Source organism: Perissodus microlepis, chromosome 14, assembly GCF_051167445.1.
Source record: "Perissodus microlepis isolate ML-2025 ecotype Zambia chromosome 14, ASM5116744v1, whole genome shotgun sequence".
Taxonomy (NCBI): domain Eukaryota; kingdom Metazoa; phylum Chordata; class Actinopteri; order Cichliformes; family Cichlidae; genus Perissodus; species Perissodus microlepis.
The window spans coordinates 7822954-7837395 of NC_140474.1; the positions used below are offsets into that span (position 1 = coordinate 7822954).

At 37.9% G+C, this 14442-nt stretch overlaps 1 protein-coding gene across 1 annotated transcript; it reads right to left on the bottom strand.

Annotated features, from left to right (window-relative positions):
* Positions 1-593: 593 nt before the first annotated feature.
* On the bottom strand, positions 594-6244 carry nars2 (asparaginyl-tRNA synthetase 2, mitochondrial). The gene is made up of 14 exons (XM_084951700.1): positions 5903-6244; positions 4866-4975; positions 4642-4762; positions 4403-4543; positions 4237-4317; positions 4026-4120; positions 3678-3810; positions 3058-3156; positions 2911-2948; positions 2747-2813; positions 2500-2637; positions 2277-2374; positions 903-929; positions 594-814 (listed from the first exon to the last, which is right to left on the bottom strand). Exons 1-14 carry the CDS (start codon positions 6062-6064, stop codon positions 670-672), a joined length of 1455 nt encoding a protein of 484 aa, XP_084807826.1. The 5' UTR covers positions 6065-6244; the 3' UTR covers positions 594-669.
* Positions 6245-14442: the final 8198 nt, after the last annotated feature.

The window sequence follows — 14442 nt, forward strand, 5'->3', positions numbered from 1 at the left end:
GTTTTCCTTAGATACCACGCCCACCGTGAATAGAGGGATGGGCTGCACTGGGATGAACAGGATGGGGGAAGATCTGCTACTAAACAGCTCCCCAAGCGACTCCAGATAAAATAATATCAATTTGTCTCTAACACAACGAGCAGATCTAGAAGCGATTTTCTGTTATTTCAAACCCCGTACATTATTTTTCTCTAAATAATTAAAAAAAAAAAAAGTGTTGTATGAGCCCATAATGTGATCCAAGTATAGTTCGATATTATGACAGACAGAAGGCAGTTTCTTAACTTTCTGCGTTTTGGAAAAACATATAATATGGATTCAGGTAACAAATTTAACTTGGCAAAAAATTGGCATTTTCACACTAGTTGAAATGGGAAAAGGCACCATCTGGTGGGAAGTTAACATCTTGCTCTTAAAACCAACCTTGTTGGAAAAGTGAACCAGAAAATTAAAGTAACCAGGTAATGCGTCTCTAGGAAGTATTGCTCATGTCATCAAGTATTCCTTGAAAACTAAAATGTATCAATTCAAATTCTGACAATGAGCAATTCCCATTATAATAGCAAACACAGAAATAAACAAAATTAAAACAATCCTGAATATTACATTTATTTAATGTTTTCAAGACATACATAACTTTAACACATCCAAAATGCTTGAATTGTGTTTTCACAGAAGACAAGAATGAGAAAATCTTGGGAAAGGAACGACATCTTTTATGTTGTCGACACCAAGAATGCATTGCAAATATCGCTCAAATCCCAGTCCAAAGCCGCCATGAGGGACAGAGCCAAAACGCCTCAAGTCCAGATACCTGCAAAATTCACAAGTGTTTTTAGACTTCTTTTAATGTCCATTAAAATATCATAAATATACAGATGTTTTTACTATTATTACTTTACCAGCTATAGACATCGTCTAATCCAGCCCTGAAAAAAGTACAATAATTGACATGAGATCAAGTTCTACAATAAATGCATGATTTCAATGGTTTTGTCCACTGCTGCATGAAAGTGCCACACAAATGCTCCGTATTTTGCACAGTACTACAGTACAATATTTTCTTTTTTGTTTACAAACATCTAAATTCCTTTATATAAATTACAAGAGATGTGATTAAAAAGTTACAAGACTCCACCCATAAAAATAGAAAAACAATCATTTATGTAAAGCTGTCTGAACTCACCCATCAAGGTCACCTTCTTGTTAAACTCTGGACCACTTGCAGCACTGCTTCTAATTTCATATTGCTCCCTAGATGGCCTGTTCTGACCACCTGCGCACTTGAATTTTCAACATGAACCTTAAACTTGTGCAAACATCAACTTCCATGACACAACATTTATGTCAAGGATCCTCATTTGTAATGGTAGCTAGATCTCTGGGTAAGACCCAGCGACCCACAGGAGATTTTAGTGGATGTGCATGCAGTGTCGATGTCTGAAGATGATCTATTAGGTCAGGAGTGCAAGAGCAGGCAAGGTGTTTTTTGATTTATTCCTTTATTTTAATTCATGTGCGAGCTGAATTCCTCCCCCAGGGTCAGAATAGCAATGCAGAGTTCTACAGTAACATCCTGAGATATCTGAGAGAGGAAATCCAGCTAAAATTACTTCAACTTCAATGCCATAATGTACCTTCACATAGTGCAATGAAACATTTTGTTTGGCCACAGAAACGCAGGTGCAGCGATATTCGCTCACCTCTACTTGCCAGATTTGCCCCTCTGCAACTTTGTTCTCTTCCCAAAAATGAAATTCAAGTTAAAAGGTCACCATTTTACCATATCAGAGGAGATCCAGCATGCATAAGTATAAAGGGACTGAACATAGACACAACCTTGGACAGGAGATCAATCAAATTTAGATCAGGTATGGTATCTTGATTTTTATGGGCAGAGTCATATAACTTTATGATCAAACTTCAGAAATAGCATGCAATAAAAGTTTCCTTTCAGTGTAATATCTTTAATGGGCAGTGAGGTAAAACACTAAGCCATGCAAAATAGATGCTAACCCATCTAGTCTGATACAACAAGATGTGTCAGAGACAAGGGAGGCAGGGGGTGAGGGGTGGGGGTATAGAGCATTTTCTTTATTTTAATCAGCCTCCGCAAGACTTAAACTGCACCAGCTGGCCCGGAGTCTCACAGGCAGGATTATGACTGCTCTGAATGCATTCAGGAAAAATTCTAAAGCAATTGAGGATAAATTGAAAAATGTAGTCTAAATCTTTTGGCATAAGCCTTCCTATACTCGTGGAGTATGAATTCTTACTCTTCCAGCCGAGCACTCAGCAGATTCAGCCTCTCCTCTCTTAGGGAGCCCCCACAGAGCTCTCCAACTCCTGGCACAAGAAGGTCCACTGCAGCTGCCTGCACAACAGTCAAAATCAGCTCAGATATGCAAATTACTGAAATACCCTAACTGACATTACAAAGAAGGAAATGAGAGGTTAGATCATTCATTCACCCTGTTATACAGTATAACTGACTCTTACTGTACGCTCAGGATGATCCTGGTTGTCTCTTGCATAAAAAGGCTTCAGATCATAAGGATAATCAGTGACAAAGACTGGAATGTTGCCACAGTGTTTCACCAGGTACTTCTCGTGTTCTGTCTTAAGGTCACAGCCCCACTGTAGAAAAGAAGAGCCGTGTGGAATAAACTTGTTGTTAGCAAGCAGAGTGTAGAGGAAGAGATCTAGTTTGCAATATCAACATAAAAATGTAATCATTGCCACTCACATCTGTTGGGAAGGCAAATCTCTCTGAACTGCGGCACAGGATGTCTATAGCTTCTCTGTAGGTAATCCTTAGAAAAGACACCAAATATTCCTTCAACTTTTGTCTCCATATTATTTATGTGATCCACTTTTTAAATGTGATATACAGAAAAGGAATAGACTTACACAGGAAAGCTATTCTTTAGCATAGCATCTACAGTGTCCTTGAGATATACGAATGCAAGAGGAAACACATAAGTTGAGCTAATAATGAAGTCAGACAGAGTAATGGCTGGAGCCAGGTTATGTCCCCAAGTGTCCTTCAGGACTTACCCTGTGCCCAGGAGTCACATGCTTGTGAAACAAATCCACATCCTCCACACAGTGAGCCAATACATGCTCTGTGGCAAATCTGAACATGTCCTCCATAACCTAAGGAGCAGGCCAAGTTTAATAATTAAAGCTTTCCCAGGCAACTGTGCACAAGGGCAACTTTAAAAGTCACATGGGGAATTTGCAAAATTTGAAGTTCTGTACACAGAAATTATATGATGACATCAGTTCAGTTTATTTTAGATGCTTTTCTAATCTTACTGATCACACAGAACACTTAATACTACAAGCCACAATTAACCACACATGCATACAGTGGTTTATTCTGTACCATTTCAACACTTTATTTACCTCAAATCACAACCACTAACCTAGCAAGCATATCTTTAGACTTTGGCCTAATATAGGATGCAAAGTTTCAAACAAAAACTGACAAACAGAACAGCAGACATCTGTGAATTTGAAATAAGGGAAGCCGAATTAATCTATAACCAGTACAGAAATATGTAGTATAGAATAAAAAGTTAACAGGCTTAAACTTGTTATCCAATGTCCTGTTTGACTGACAAATAGCATTTTGTATCTGAGGTCGAATACAGATCAAATATGACATAGCTAACCTTAGTGAGATCCTCTAAGGACTGTGTGAAGGAGATCTCTGCCTCTACCATGTAAAACTCAGCCAGGTGGCGTCTGCTTTGGGAGTTCTCTGCACGGAAAGTTGGTCCAAATGTATAGACTTTAGAAAAAGCCCTAGAAGAGTATGAGTTATAAGTAGAAACATACTTTAGTGTGCATAGCTGAATACAACTGATATGAATATGTAAGCTGTAGAATGTGCAGAAATTGATAAAGTAAAATGAGAGTAAGAAAACATGGAAGCATTTAACATCCAATAGTTATGTGACAACAACGTAAAGTAAGTTGATTTCTCCTGTAATTTGTCAACTTTCTGTAGTTTAACTCACCCTGACACCACTTCCAAATGAAGCTGTCCAGACACGGTCAAGTAGGCTGGTACAGAGAAAAAGTTCTCTCCATCTGCATAATCTGGGCCTGATGGCTGTGTTAAAAGCGGGGATTTCAAGTTTTCAAACAGTGTCATAAATCTGCTCAGACTAAAGCACGGGGCTTTAACTTTAAAAAAAAAAACAGCTGTTAGTGTGTTTAGATGCTCACCTCAACCTGAAAGAGCTCCCCTGCCCCTTCGCAGTCATTTGAGGTGATGATTGGAGTGTTAATCTCTACAAAGCCATTGTCCTGGAGGAAAAAAGGTAAACAATAAAAAAAAACAAAAAACTCTTGCTCCTCATTTTTTATGAAACTCCTCCACTGATGTTCTCACCTTGAAATATGAGTGAATTGCTGCAGTGGCCTCACTTCGTATCCTCAACAGGGAGCTAAAAGCATTTGTTCTGCACCTGAGATGAGGAAATTGGCGAATATACTCAAGGCCATGTCGCTCTTTGATTTTAAAGGGAAAGTCCTTAAAAAGAAGAATATAAAACAAAATACAATAAAACTGTGATTCCTATAGCAACCATATAAACAGTTACAAAATGTGTATGAGAAATTTGTTCTTACCACAGGGTTACATTCTCCAACTACATTGATTTGCTTAGCATCAAGTTCAACTGGTTGTTTTTGGTGTGGACTTTTCTTAAGAATGCCCGTGACTTCAACAGCACTACCAAATGTGAGCAACCTAAATTTGTGAGAAAAACAAAGAATATTCTAAGCATGCACTTTTCATGTCAGAAACTCTGTGGCAAAGGATTGTCTATAGGGAGTAATGCCAAAATGCTTACGGATCACTCAGCTCTGAACTTGCGACAACCTGCAATGACTGCAAGGAGCTCCCATCATTCACATGGAGAAAGACATTGGCTTTCTGAGCTCTAACTGAGCGAACCCATCCCTAAAACAAAGACACAGAACAAACTACGCTCAGCTATTCCATCTGGTAAAACAAAATGTGCACATTTTGCATACATAATCAGGATGTTGGTAATTTGAGAACTCACTGCTTGTTCTTTCTCAATATGGCACATAAATGCATAGAATGTGGTACGATATTATTAGAAAGTAAGTGAGAAAGTGCAGCATTAGGCATTAGGGTATGGGTGTTGTGATGTACTGGTACTAACAATAACCATGATCATTTCAAATGGAATTCTGAGATCATCAAGTTGAATAATGAATTAATAATATTGCACTTAAGCAGATTATTTGTGGATTTTGTTTACATTCGATATGTGGAAGTGACCTTGGGCAACATATTGTAAAAAGAAACCCTTCTATGAATGTGTGAGTGGTCAATAAAACTAGAAAGATGCTACAAAAACGCAGCTCATTTGTGTTTATACAGTTATTTTTATGGACTCTTTCTCTCCACCTAATAATACACTTGTTTTGAGTGTAACTTAGAGGCAAAACAAGATGTTTTACTACAGTCGCATAGCGGCATAGTGAAAATATGATAATGTGGTGATGTAACAGATTTTCAGCTACTGATGGCTGGGAGTCAGCAAAAAAATATTTAGGGTTAGCAGTGGTTAACTTTCGCAAATACCAGTTTAGTTTGTCGCTACTTAAGTTCCACGCATGGACTCAGGCAAATTAGCATAAAGTGGTTTTTACAAAAATTGTTATTTATTTACTACCTACAAGTTTCAGCAGAATTTGCATAAGGGTCAAGATTTGTTTAGCAGATTCTTAGCAATCACATATAACAAGCCACCGTTGTTGTGAGTTAAGCTGCAAATGAGCTGAAGTTCCTGCGGCAGGGTTGATCGCACAAATGAGCGCAGTTACCAGAAAATACTAACCAATAAACACAACTTACCTGAACTTTGATGTTAGATCCCAATTCTGCCCCAGACAGCGCTTGGGACACTCTTAGTTTAGTTGGTGTATTCTTACAATAATGTCTAATACCTGCTGCTATTCCCCGAGATACTGAGGTGGCTGATGCAAAAGAAAGGACTTTAGCTGCCGACTGCAACATTGTGACAAATGCTGTTGTTTCAGACGCAGAACCTGCTAAAAGCACAACATGCTACAATCACAATCTGAAGACTCAGAAGACAATATATTTAACAGGTGTATTAGATGCACCGCATTTTGTCTGGAGTTGACTTTCAGATTTCACGCTGTCTGAGACTGAATGCAACGCTTCCTGTTTAGGTCTTTCGCCATTCGTCCAATCCAGTCACGTGGTTTATTAAACTCCAATCACGTTTCTGTTTCTTGCTGCAGGGAGTTGTAGTGTTATTTAAAGACAAACGTATAAAAAAATAGTTTTTTTTACACGTTAAAGACATTGTATTAACATTGGATTTTTTTTAATTAACAGTATAATTTACATTGTTTAGTCGTATTTATTTATTTATTTATTTTCTAACAGGGGGAACCATAAAACATGAAAATACTATACACTGTTCAAAGCTTTGTAAGAACCTTTGCTGCAATGCCCCTCTTACTCCCCATATGAGTACTGACAGTGCTTGGATGGATTTTGTGATTTTGGATGTAAAAACGTGTCAAATGTCCCATTACCAGCTAAAATAAAAAGAAGGAAAAAAAAATCTCTCTTGAAAAGGTCAGTCAACCCCGCTAACTTCCAAAATTTCCAAAACATTTTCGGCTGTAAAGCGAACACATGTGGAGTGAGTCAGGAGTGTAATGAAGCAAGCCGAACAGCTATCACAGCCACGTGGAAATGTTCTTTAATCTTTCGTGATGTATCTGCCGTCAGTGTGGGGTTCATTTGCGCGTAAACCTCGTTAATTCAATACCCACAATGACACTGGGTCTCTTCCCACCATTTGCTGCTGGAGTAAATCAGATCACGCCAGCAATATAATAAGATGCCATGGACTATTATTCACCTGGTCTCGCCTGTCAGCTTTGGAGCCCCTGACCAGAGCCGGGTGTCTCCACCTCCGGCTGCTTATGACACATCATCATTAAACTCAACATGATGCATTTGAAACGTTAGCAAGGTCATTGATATTAATTATCTCCAGCCTGGATGGAGCAGTTATGTCCATGGTCTTAACAGGAAGCAGGACAATTCTATTTTTTGATTAATTGACAAAAAACATAAAATGCTTCCTTTTTCTGTCATTTTTGGCATCTGGGTTTGAAAACCCGCCACTTTCAATACACCAAAATTAACTGTATGAACTGTATGTATCCTCCTGTCAGAATAATGAACTGGTCTCCGTTTAGTTTAATGTCGCGCAATATCTTACTCTACCACAAGGTAGTGCTGTAGCTCTATGATATTTCTTCTCCCTTTAAAAATCCCCACCTAGTGTAGATTTATTCATTTACCCCCGAGTTGCTTCCAATATATTATTCATTTGCAGCTCCAAGGCCTACTGAAATGAAAGCAAGCTGGCATTGTTATGTTCTCTCTGCAGTTCTACCAACCACAATGCAAAGGACCTGCTGGCTTTGGTTGGCAGCGGATAGTCCAGCGCACAGTCAATTCACGTTGCATCCAAAACTGTTTTCTCCGCATCAACAGGAACAGCGAGGTTGCAGTGCCCACAGTGCATAGCTCTGATTGATTTGAATTTTTTTCCGTGACAACTTGCACGTGGGAGAGATACTTGATGGGGTGTCGCATTTTTTATTTCCACAGATTCTCATCCTCCCACAAGAACCACAAAACAATATATGCACGAAACTAGGTAAACACAGTATGGGTATGACTTTAAAACTGCTGCATAACTACGGAAAAAAATAAGAAGAAAAGGGGAGAAAAAAGCAAAGTAAAACGCTATTCCTTCTATAACAAGAAAAGAATAAAATAGTTCTCCCTGTTAGAACTGTAGCTCCTTCTTCTTTTAGCCTCTACAGGTAGGAGAGTTGTTTGGCAGCGGTCTGACAGCTGCAATAGAGCTTAACAACTTGTTAAAATCAATACAAGATTAGTCAGCAAAACAAAGGATTTTGCTGTAAAAGCTTTGATCTCAGGAGTATCACTGAACTTGGAGGGCAAGTGCATCCCTATTGACAGCCTCCCCATGTCCCCTTTCACCAGCCTTCAGCTGCCCCTCCAAATATTCTGCATTCTCAAAAGGAAGGGTGCATTGATTTTATGTAACATGGGTCGTTAAGTGCTGATTAGACCATTATAGTGATGTGATTTCAGGGAATGGGTTTTGGTGACAGGCAGCCAAACACAAATCAAAAGGAGCTAACAACCCTTACTAAAAGAGATTTGGGCTGCTGCACTGCTTTACCTATGACTTACTACTACAATACTCTGTTTGTGTGGGTTTATATGTAATGTGCCAGTTTGAGCAATCTCCAACTGAGCAAAAATTCCCAAATAAACTGCTCAAGATATTCACTCTGAAAATGATACTAACCATCACAGATAGATCATTTTTTTCTTTGTAAAATAAAAATGGTGTATTTGTCCTAGTGCTTAGATAGTCCATCGATTATTCCTTTAAAACAAAGAATTCGGACGAACTCTTTATACTATTTTATAAAGCAAAAATGCAACGGCTGCTGTTTCTCAATGCTCAGTGTTTGTCTACAGATTGTATATATTTTGATAGAAATATACACTATTAACACTATTATTTACACTGTTTAAGATTTTCCATCTAATTTGCTTGTAAAGTAACATTTATGAGCATCTTTTGAAACCTGTGTCTAGAAAATTCTGCAAAGAAAAGGAAACATAAAGACTATCTGACATCATGTTAGGCTTTCCCTCTCAAAGTGGAATAAATTAATCATTGTAGGAAAAATAACTGCAATTGTTACTGTGGGGTTGTCCCCTGTCAGACCAACCACGATGATTACATTCATCCTTGTCTGTTTTTACTCAGTGTGTACTTTGTGTTAAATGTGTTCCATACAGGGTCTGTTTTTTTTCTCGCAAGCTACATCAAAGACAACTTTAATGGCAATCACCTTGTGAACACTGTGTTTTATAAAGTTCTTGCTAACTTATCTTAAAAAATGCTCTTCTGGGTCAAATTTGACAGGTTCCTGTGGAGCTAAGCATCTTGCCCTGCTCAGAAGTCTCCTTATAATTCACTCCCTGGCTCAAGGTTGGCAAGGAAGAGCAATAAAGTTGCTTCTCTGATTGCACTATTTTTCTCATACTGTGCCTCACAATGTGTCACAGGATTTCTGCATTGCTTTTTATGATATATTGTAGCAGAGAACCATCAAGTCAGTTCCTGGTCAATAAGTTTACTTTTTGGAAGCAACAATCCTATGGATAAGAGGGTGGTGACTACTGTGTGCCAAGTTACTAAATGTGGCTTCAAAATCTACATATATTCTAATATAGAATGTTTTAATTTTGAAGTGAGAGGAAATCCCCCCTCGTGTACAGAAGAGACAGTATCACAGACAAGAAAGTTGGACCATTTACAATACAGCTTTAAACTTAAACAGTGTCTTTAACAATTTGTCATTTCAACCCTTTCTTTTCTTTCACTGGAAGCAGTCAAAGACCAGGCTCTCTTGAGATAGTTAAGAATAGATGATGAAAAATAGAAAAGCAGAGGGGTAATATCACAGTATTGTTACATATTACACATAGGCCACAGTCAAATGAAACAATTCATTCCCATCCGCTTCACGGCAGCATCACATGTCGGTTTTGGCTTTATGAGGACATAGTGTGGGCTCTGCTTCATTTCCCCAGGTTCCTTAATTTAACTTTGCAAGAGCTGGACGGGGCTCCCTTATCCTCATTTACAGGATAATTTGCAGAAATCATCCTAAATGGTAACTCTTAATTGTGATGCAGGAATTCTAGTTTTATCTATGTAACACCACAGGATTTATTTTCTTAACTTGTTGGGGGTGTAGCTTGAGAATGCCTGTCTAGGGATACTCACATAGCACATCAGTGGGATGTTTTTATAATCCGCTGCTAAACCCAATGTCTTTCAGGATATTCAGCTACTCTTCAGGATATTTTGCTGTTATAAAATGCAGCCACGCTGCTGCTATGCCCAGTTATTCACTTCTCCATAGCAAAAGGAAAGAAAAAGAAAAAAGATTTTTGCCAAATTCTGTTCTCCACTACTTTTTCAGCACACATATGTCCTATTTTAAGAATACAAGCTAAATAGTTAACACAGTTAACAGCAAACCACATATGAGCAGTGAAAATAGCTCTTTTCAGCTTGTGTGGGAACATTACTCAGCAGTAGCATAAACATGTCCTTCCCCTGCTGATATATTTCATTTACCTTACAGGGAATGAAAACTGGTTTCATTTCTGTGAGCAAAACATTATTCCTTTATATAATAAAAATAACTTATTAGCCTTGTAAAAAGTCATGTAATTTGAGTTGTGAGGCTTCAGCTGGTCCGGGGCAACACCGTCTATTCTGTAGGCAAGAATTTTCGAGACATGTACATTTAATCACAAAGGTCAGAGTGCTGAAGTAAATGGTGTGATACCCCTGGGGCAGTTGTGTGTCTTTGCCAAGGGCAGTTTTGAAAAGTCAGTTCTGCAGTGTTATAATGTTCTCCTACGTTATAACACTTCCGCTCACGCCGGCACACATCCATCTGTCCTTGTTGTGCCCTACTGTCCTGCTCAGGTGATCTGAAATTAAATATATTTTATTATAACGCATAAGCCAGCAGCCTTATTGTCTTTGAATTTCATACATATGCAACCATGTGAGCAAATGCTCTGTCAGCATATAACAGCATAAATCTAAGCCTAATTATGTTATTTTATCCAGACACAGCAACTAACCTCTAATTAGCCAAACAATAAATGGTAATGTCTTGCTCTTCCATGTGGCCATTTGAGTTAAACTCAGTGCAGTAAAATGGATATGCAGCATTTCTATTTTTCAGTCACTTATATACACAATGGCCTAAGACCATGTGCTATTAATTATAAAACAGTTAACATTTACAAAAATTTGGCATCTTTTCACATCTACATTAAAGAGAAAGTTTAAATTTTGTAAAATAGAACGACAAAGAAGCGTACTTAAATACACAGAGAGGAAAAAGCAAACAAATATATTTTTTAATAGCATCTCTGCTGCACCACAACACTGTCCTCCAGATGCCTTTGATTTGTGCATCTGATTTATTCATGCAGTCAATTCCAATTCAAGCACCTTTGTTGTAGAGCAACAGAAACAGTGGAAAATCATCACTTTTTATTTGATAAAACAAAACAATGCAATGTAAGCTGGGAGTTGGGACTGTAGCTGCACACCTCCTGAAACATTATGTCATGATGAAAAGAGCTGGTATTGTGTATATTCAGCAAACACTGTTTTCTGGAAAGTCTCTTTCTGTGGCAAATTCTACTTTTTGAAGTAAACCTTTTTGTGAATATGTTCCTCTATTTCCCAATATATTTCTCATTTCCTCTCAGTGACATGAATTAAAAACATGAAGTGATTTTTTCATTAAAATTAAGTTTTGATAGTTTTTGACAGCATCACTTATCCCAGGAAAAGTAAAGAGATATTTTTTATTGAACTATTATTTTTTTTCTTCACAGCTGATTAACTGGAGACAAAATCTATGATATGTATTTATATCTGGTTGATATTTTTCAACGACATTTTATTAAAGTAAATATGTTATTTATGTTTACACATGTTGTTTAGTAGCTAAAGTGATGATAGTGATGGAAACTGAAGGAATACAAAGCTGCTCCGATAAGCAGTCTCTAAAAACTCCACATAGAAACATAAAAACTGTGCTTCCGTGCGTGTGTGTTTGTGTATTTATCCGAGTGTGTGTGTGGCCTTTCTGTTTCAAGTCTAAGCAGTGTTGAGTATGCCACACACAGGCATCCTTCAAAATATTTCAAAAAGATCTTTCAAAAAGAAAGCGATTGAAAATCCTGAGGTTAAAAACATTTTTCCCCTGACAGAAATAGTAATATTGTTTTCATTCTTTTACCCTGCAAAATGGTTGCGTGTATGGTGTGTGTGCGGCTGTGGAAGGGGCTCAGCAATTTTACACGATCTACATTTTAAGAAAAGTCGATAGAAAAAAAGTATGAAAGAGAACAAGACTGTCTAATTTCCACAACCTTAAAGTTGGACTGGCAGGCTTTTTTGTATGGTAAATGAAATGAGAGGCCTGGCGTCACACAATTCAAATGCACAACGTGCAAATAAATCTCCCAAGGCTGATCTACATAATAGTATTCGTAATGGGCCCAACAAATCTGTAACCAAAACAATTCTGTCAGACTGACTTCAGGCTTTATATTTCAGACAGCAATGCACACAATCCTACTTTCAAAAACAAACATCGGAAACAAAACATCTGATTTCTGCGTGTTGCTATTTTTGTTCTTTTTAATAAGAGAGGCATCATTTGCTGAGAACCTCTATTGTCCTGTGGAAAGTGCAAACAATTTCTACTAATCACTATCTCTAATATTTAAAGATTTCTTGATCCAGTAGTATGCAGATGTTTCTTACATTTGTTGACTGACATTTCATTTAATACAAACTGTTCATGTGTGGGTGCCATACAGACCATGCACCTAAAAAAGTGTCAATAAGGTTAGCAAAGGGTTTGTTAAAAAAGCATCTGAAGCTAGAGGTTGTTACTAACTAGGACCTAACTAACTCTTCACTGAGGTATAAAATTCCCACCTCTGACTAAAGCAACTAAAGCTTGCACAAGCTAAATTCAAACAGCTCCAGTCCTCAGCTTTTTGTCAATAAACAGGTCTGTTGTTTCTTTGATAAATTGTAGCTCTAAAGCCTTCATGTGTTTTTCAGCCATCTCAAAAAAGCACATGAAGCTCATTTAAACTAACAAAACTGCTTCCAAAGTATATTGGAAGAAGCATCAGAGGTTTTAGAAAAAGAAGGATTTCAACACTGATATACTAACATAACCTACTGACCAAAAGAGAGCTGACTCATTTAAAGAATATGCAACCTTTTCTACAGCTTTATATATTTTTAATACGTCTGTGCCACTAAATGTTTTGCAGCAGCTCAATCCTATTAAATATACATAAGCCTTGTTTCAGCCCTGACGGCAGATTATCTCCACTGAGAATGAAAATTACATTGCCTTTCTGGTGTCTCGTTGCATCTGCCTATGATTAACATGTTCTCAGTTTCAACACACATTTATATGATGGAGAGAGCTGGTTCTCTGGACGCTCTAAAATATCTTGCAGAGAAATGTTTGCATCCTACATTCATGAAACTTTTTAAAAACACTTTTCATACCGTTGCCTTTACTTTTTATCCCCGCTGTCCTACTAAACGAAAAGGAGGAGAGCCTCTGACTGATCATTGCTGGTGCTCACGTCATAGACAAAAATCAATAACAACTATTTTTTCATGGATATAAAGTACTACATGATAAGCTGTCTTAAAACATTAAGCATTTGCTAACCTTTCAGTCAATCCAACTGCTTCCAGACACTGGGTTTGAGTGTGTCCTGATCCTGTGCTACGGACAGATTTGACCTCAGGCATAATTAGCCTAATAAAAGCATTAATTATGCTGTCAATATGATTTGCATAATGTGCCAAGGCAGTTTCATTCCTGAATGCAAGCGGTGTCCAAGTGACTTAAAAATGCTGCAGTGACATTTCTTTGGGTCCTTTGTTCACACCTGTCAGGGGAAATGTGATGGGAGATGGCGGACGCAGCTGTGGCTTCCGCCTCCAGTGAGTCCACAAAGATCCTGAAGTCCAGTATACATCAACCAAACAGGAGCAAACATTTTTAAAGCAGAAATACAAGAGTTTCATCTTACGCTGACGGGATTCATTTCTTACAACATTGACTCATAATCCATGAAGGTCAGGATGAAACGGAGAAGTGACATAATCTTAGTATTTTCCCAATGAGAAAATACATAAAATAGCACAACTGACTTACATTATATAATTTTTCAGAAAAAGTAAAGCATTTTCTAAGATATGCAAATACATTTCTCTCTTTAATACATGCAGCGGTAACGGCATCTAATTTTAACACTCTGCAGTCACTGTGCTCCCACTAAGAAACCCCACATAGAGCACTGACTTTGAGAGGACTAGCTTTGATATTGCTCCACCTCACAGGTTATCAATTGTCTTGGCTATGTGTGCCTCCGTCAAAATGACTTCAATACCAAAAGCTGTGTTATGAGTCATTTACACTAGTTCAAAAGTCAGAATGTTAGGTTATGTTGCCCTAGAGTAGGGCAGTAAAGGCTATCGTACAGGGCTCTTTAGTCTCATTTTAAAGAAAATAATGCCTCTCATATTACAAGCATGCAGCACTGTACTGTTTAGGGTGCTAGTACTGCACATTTTCCATTTCCCTTTGCAGCATGAGAGGCAACAATGGCCTTTGGTTGACCTGTGGAAATATGACACGCTGAAAACCATC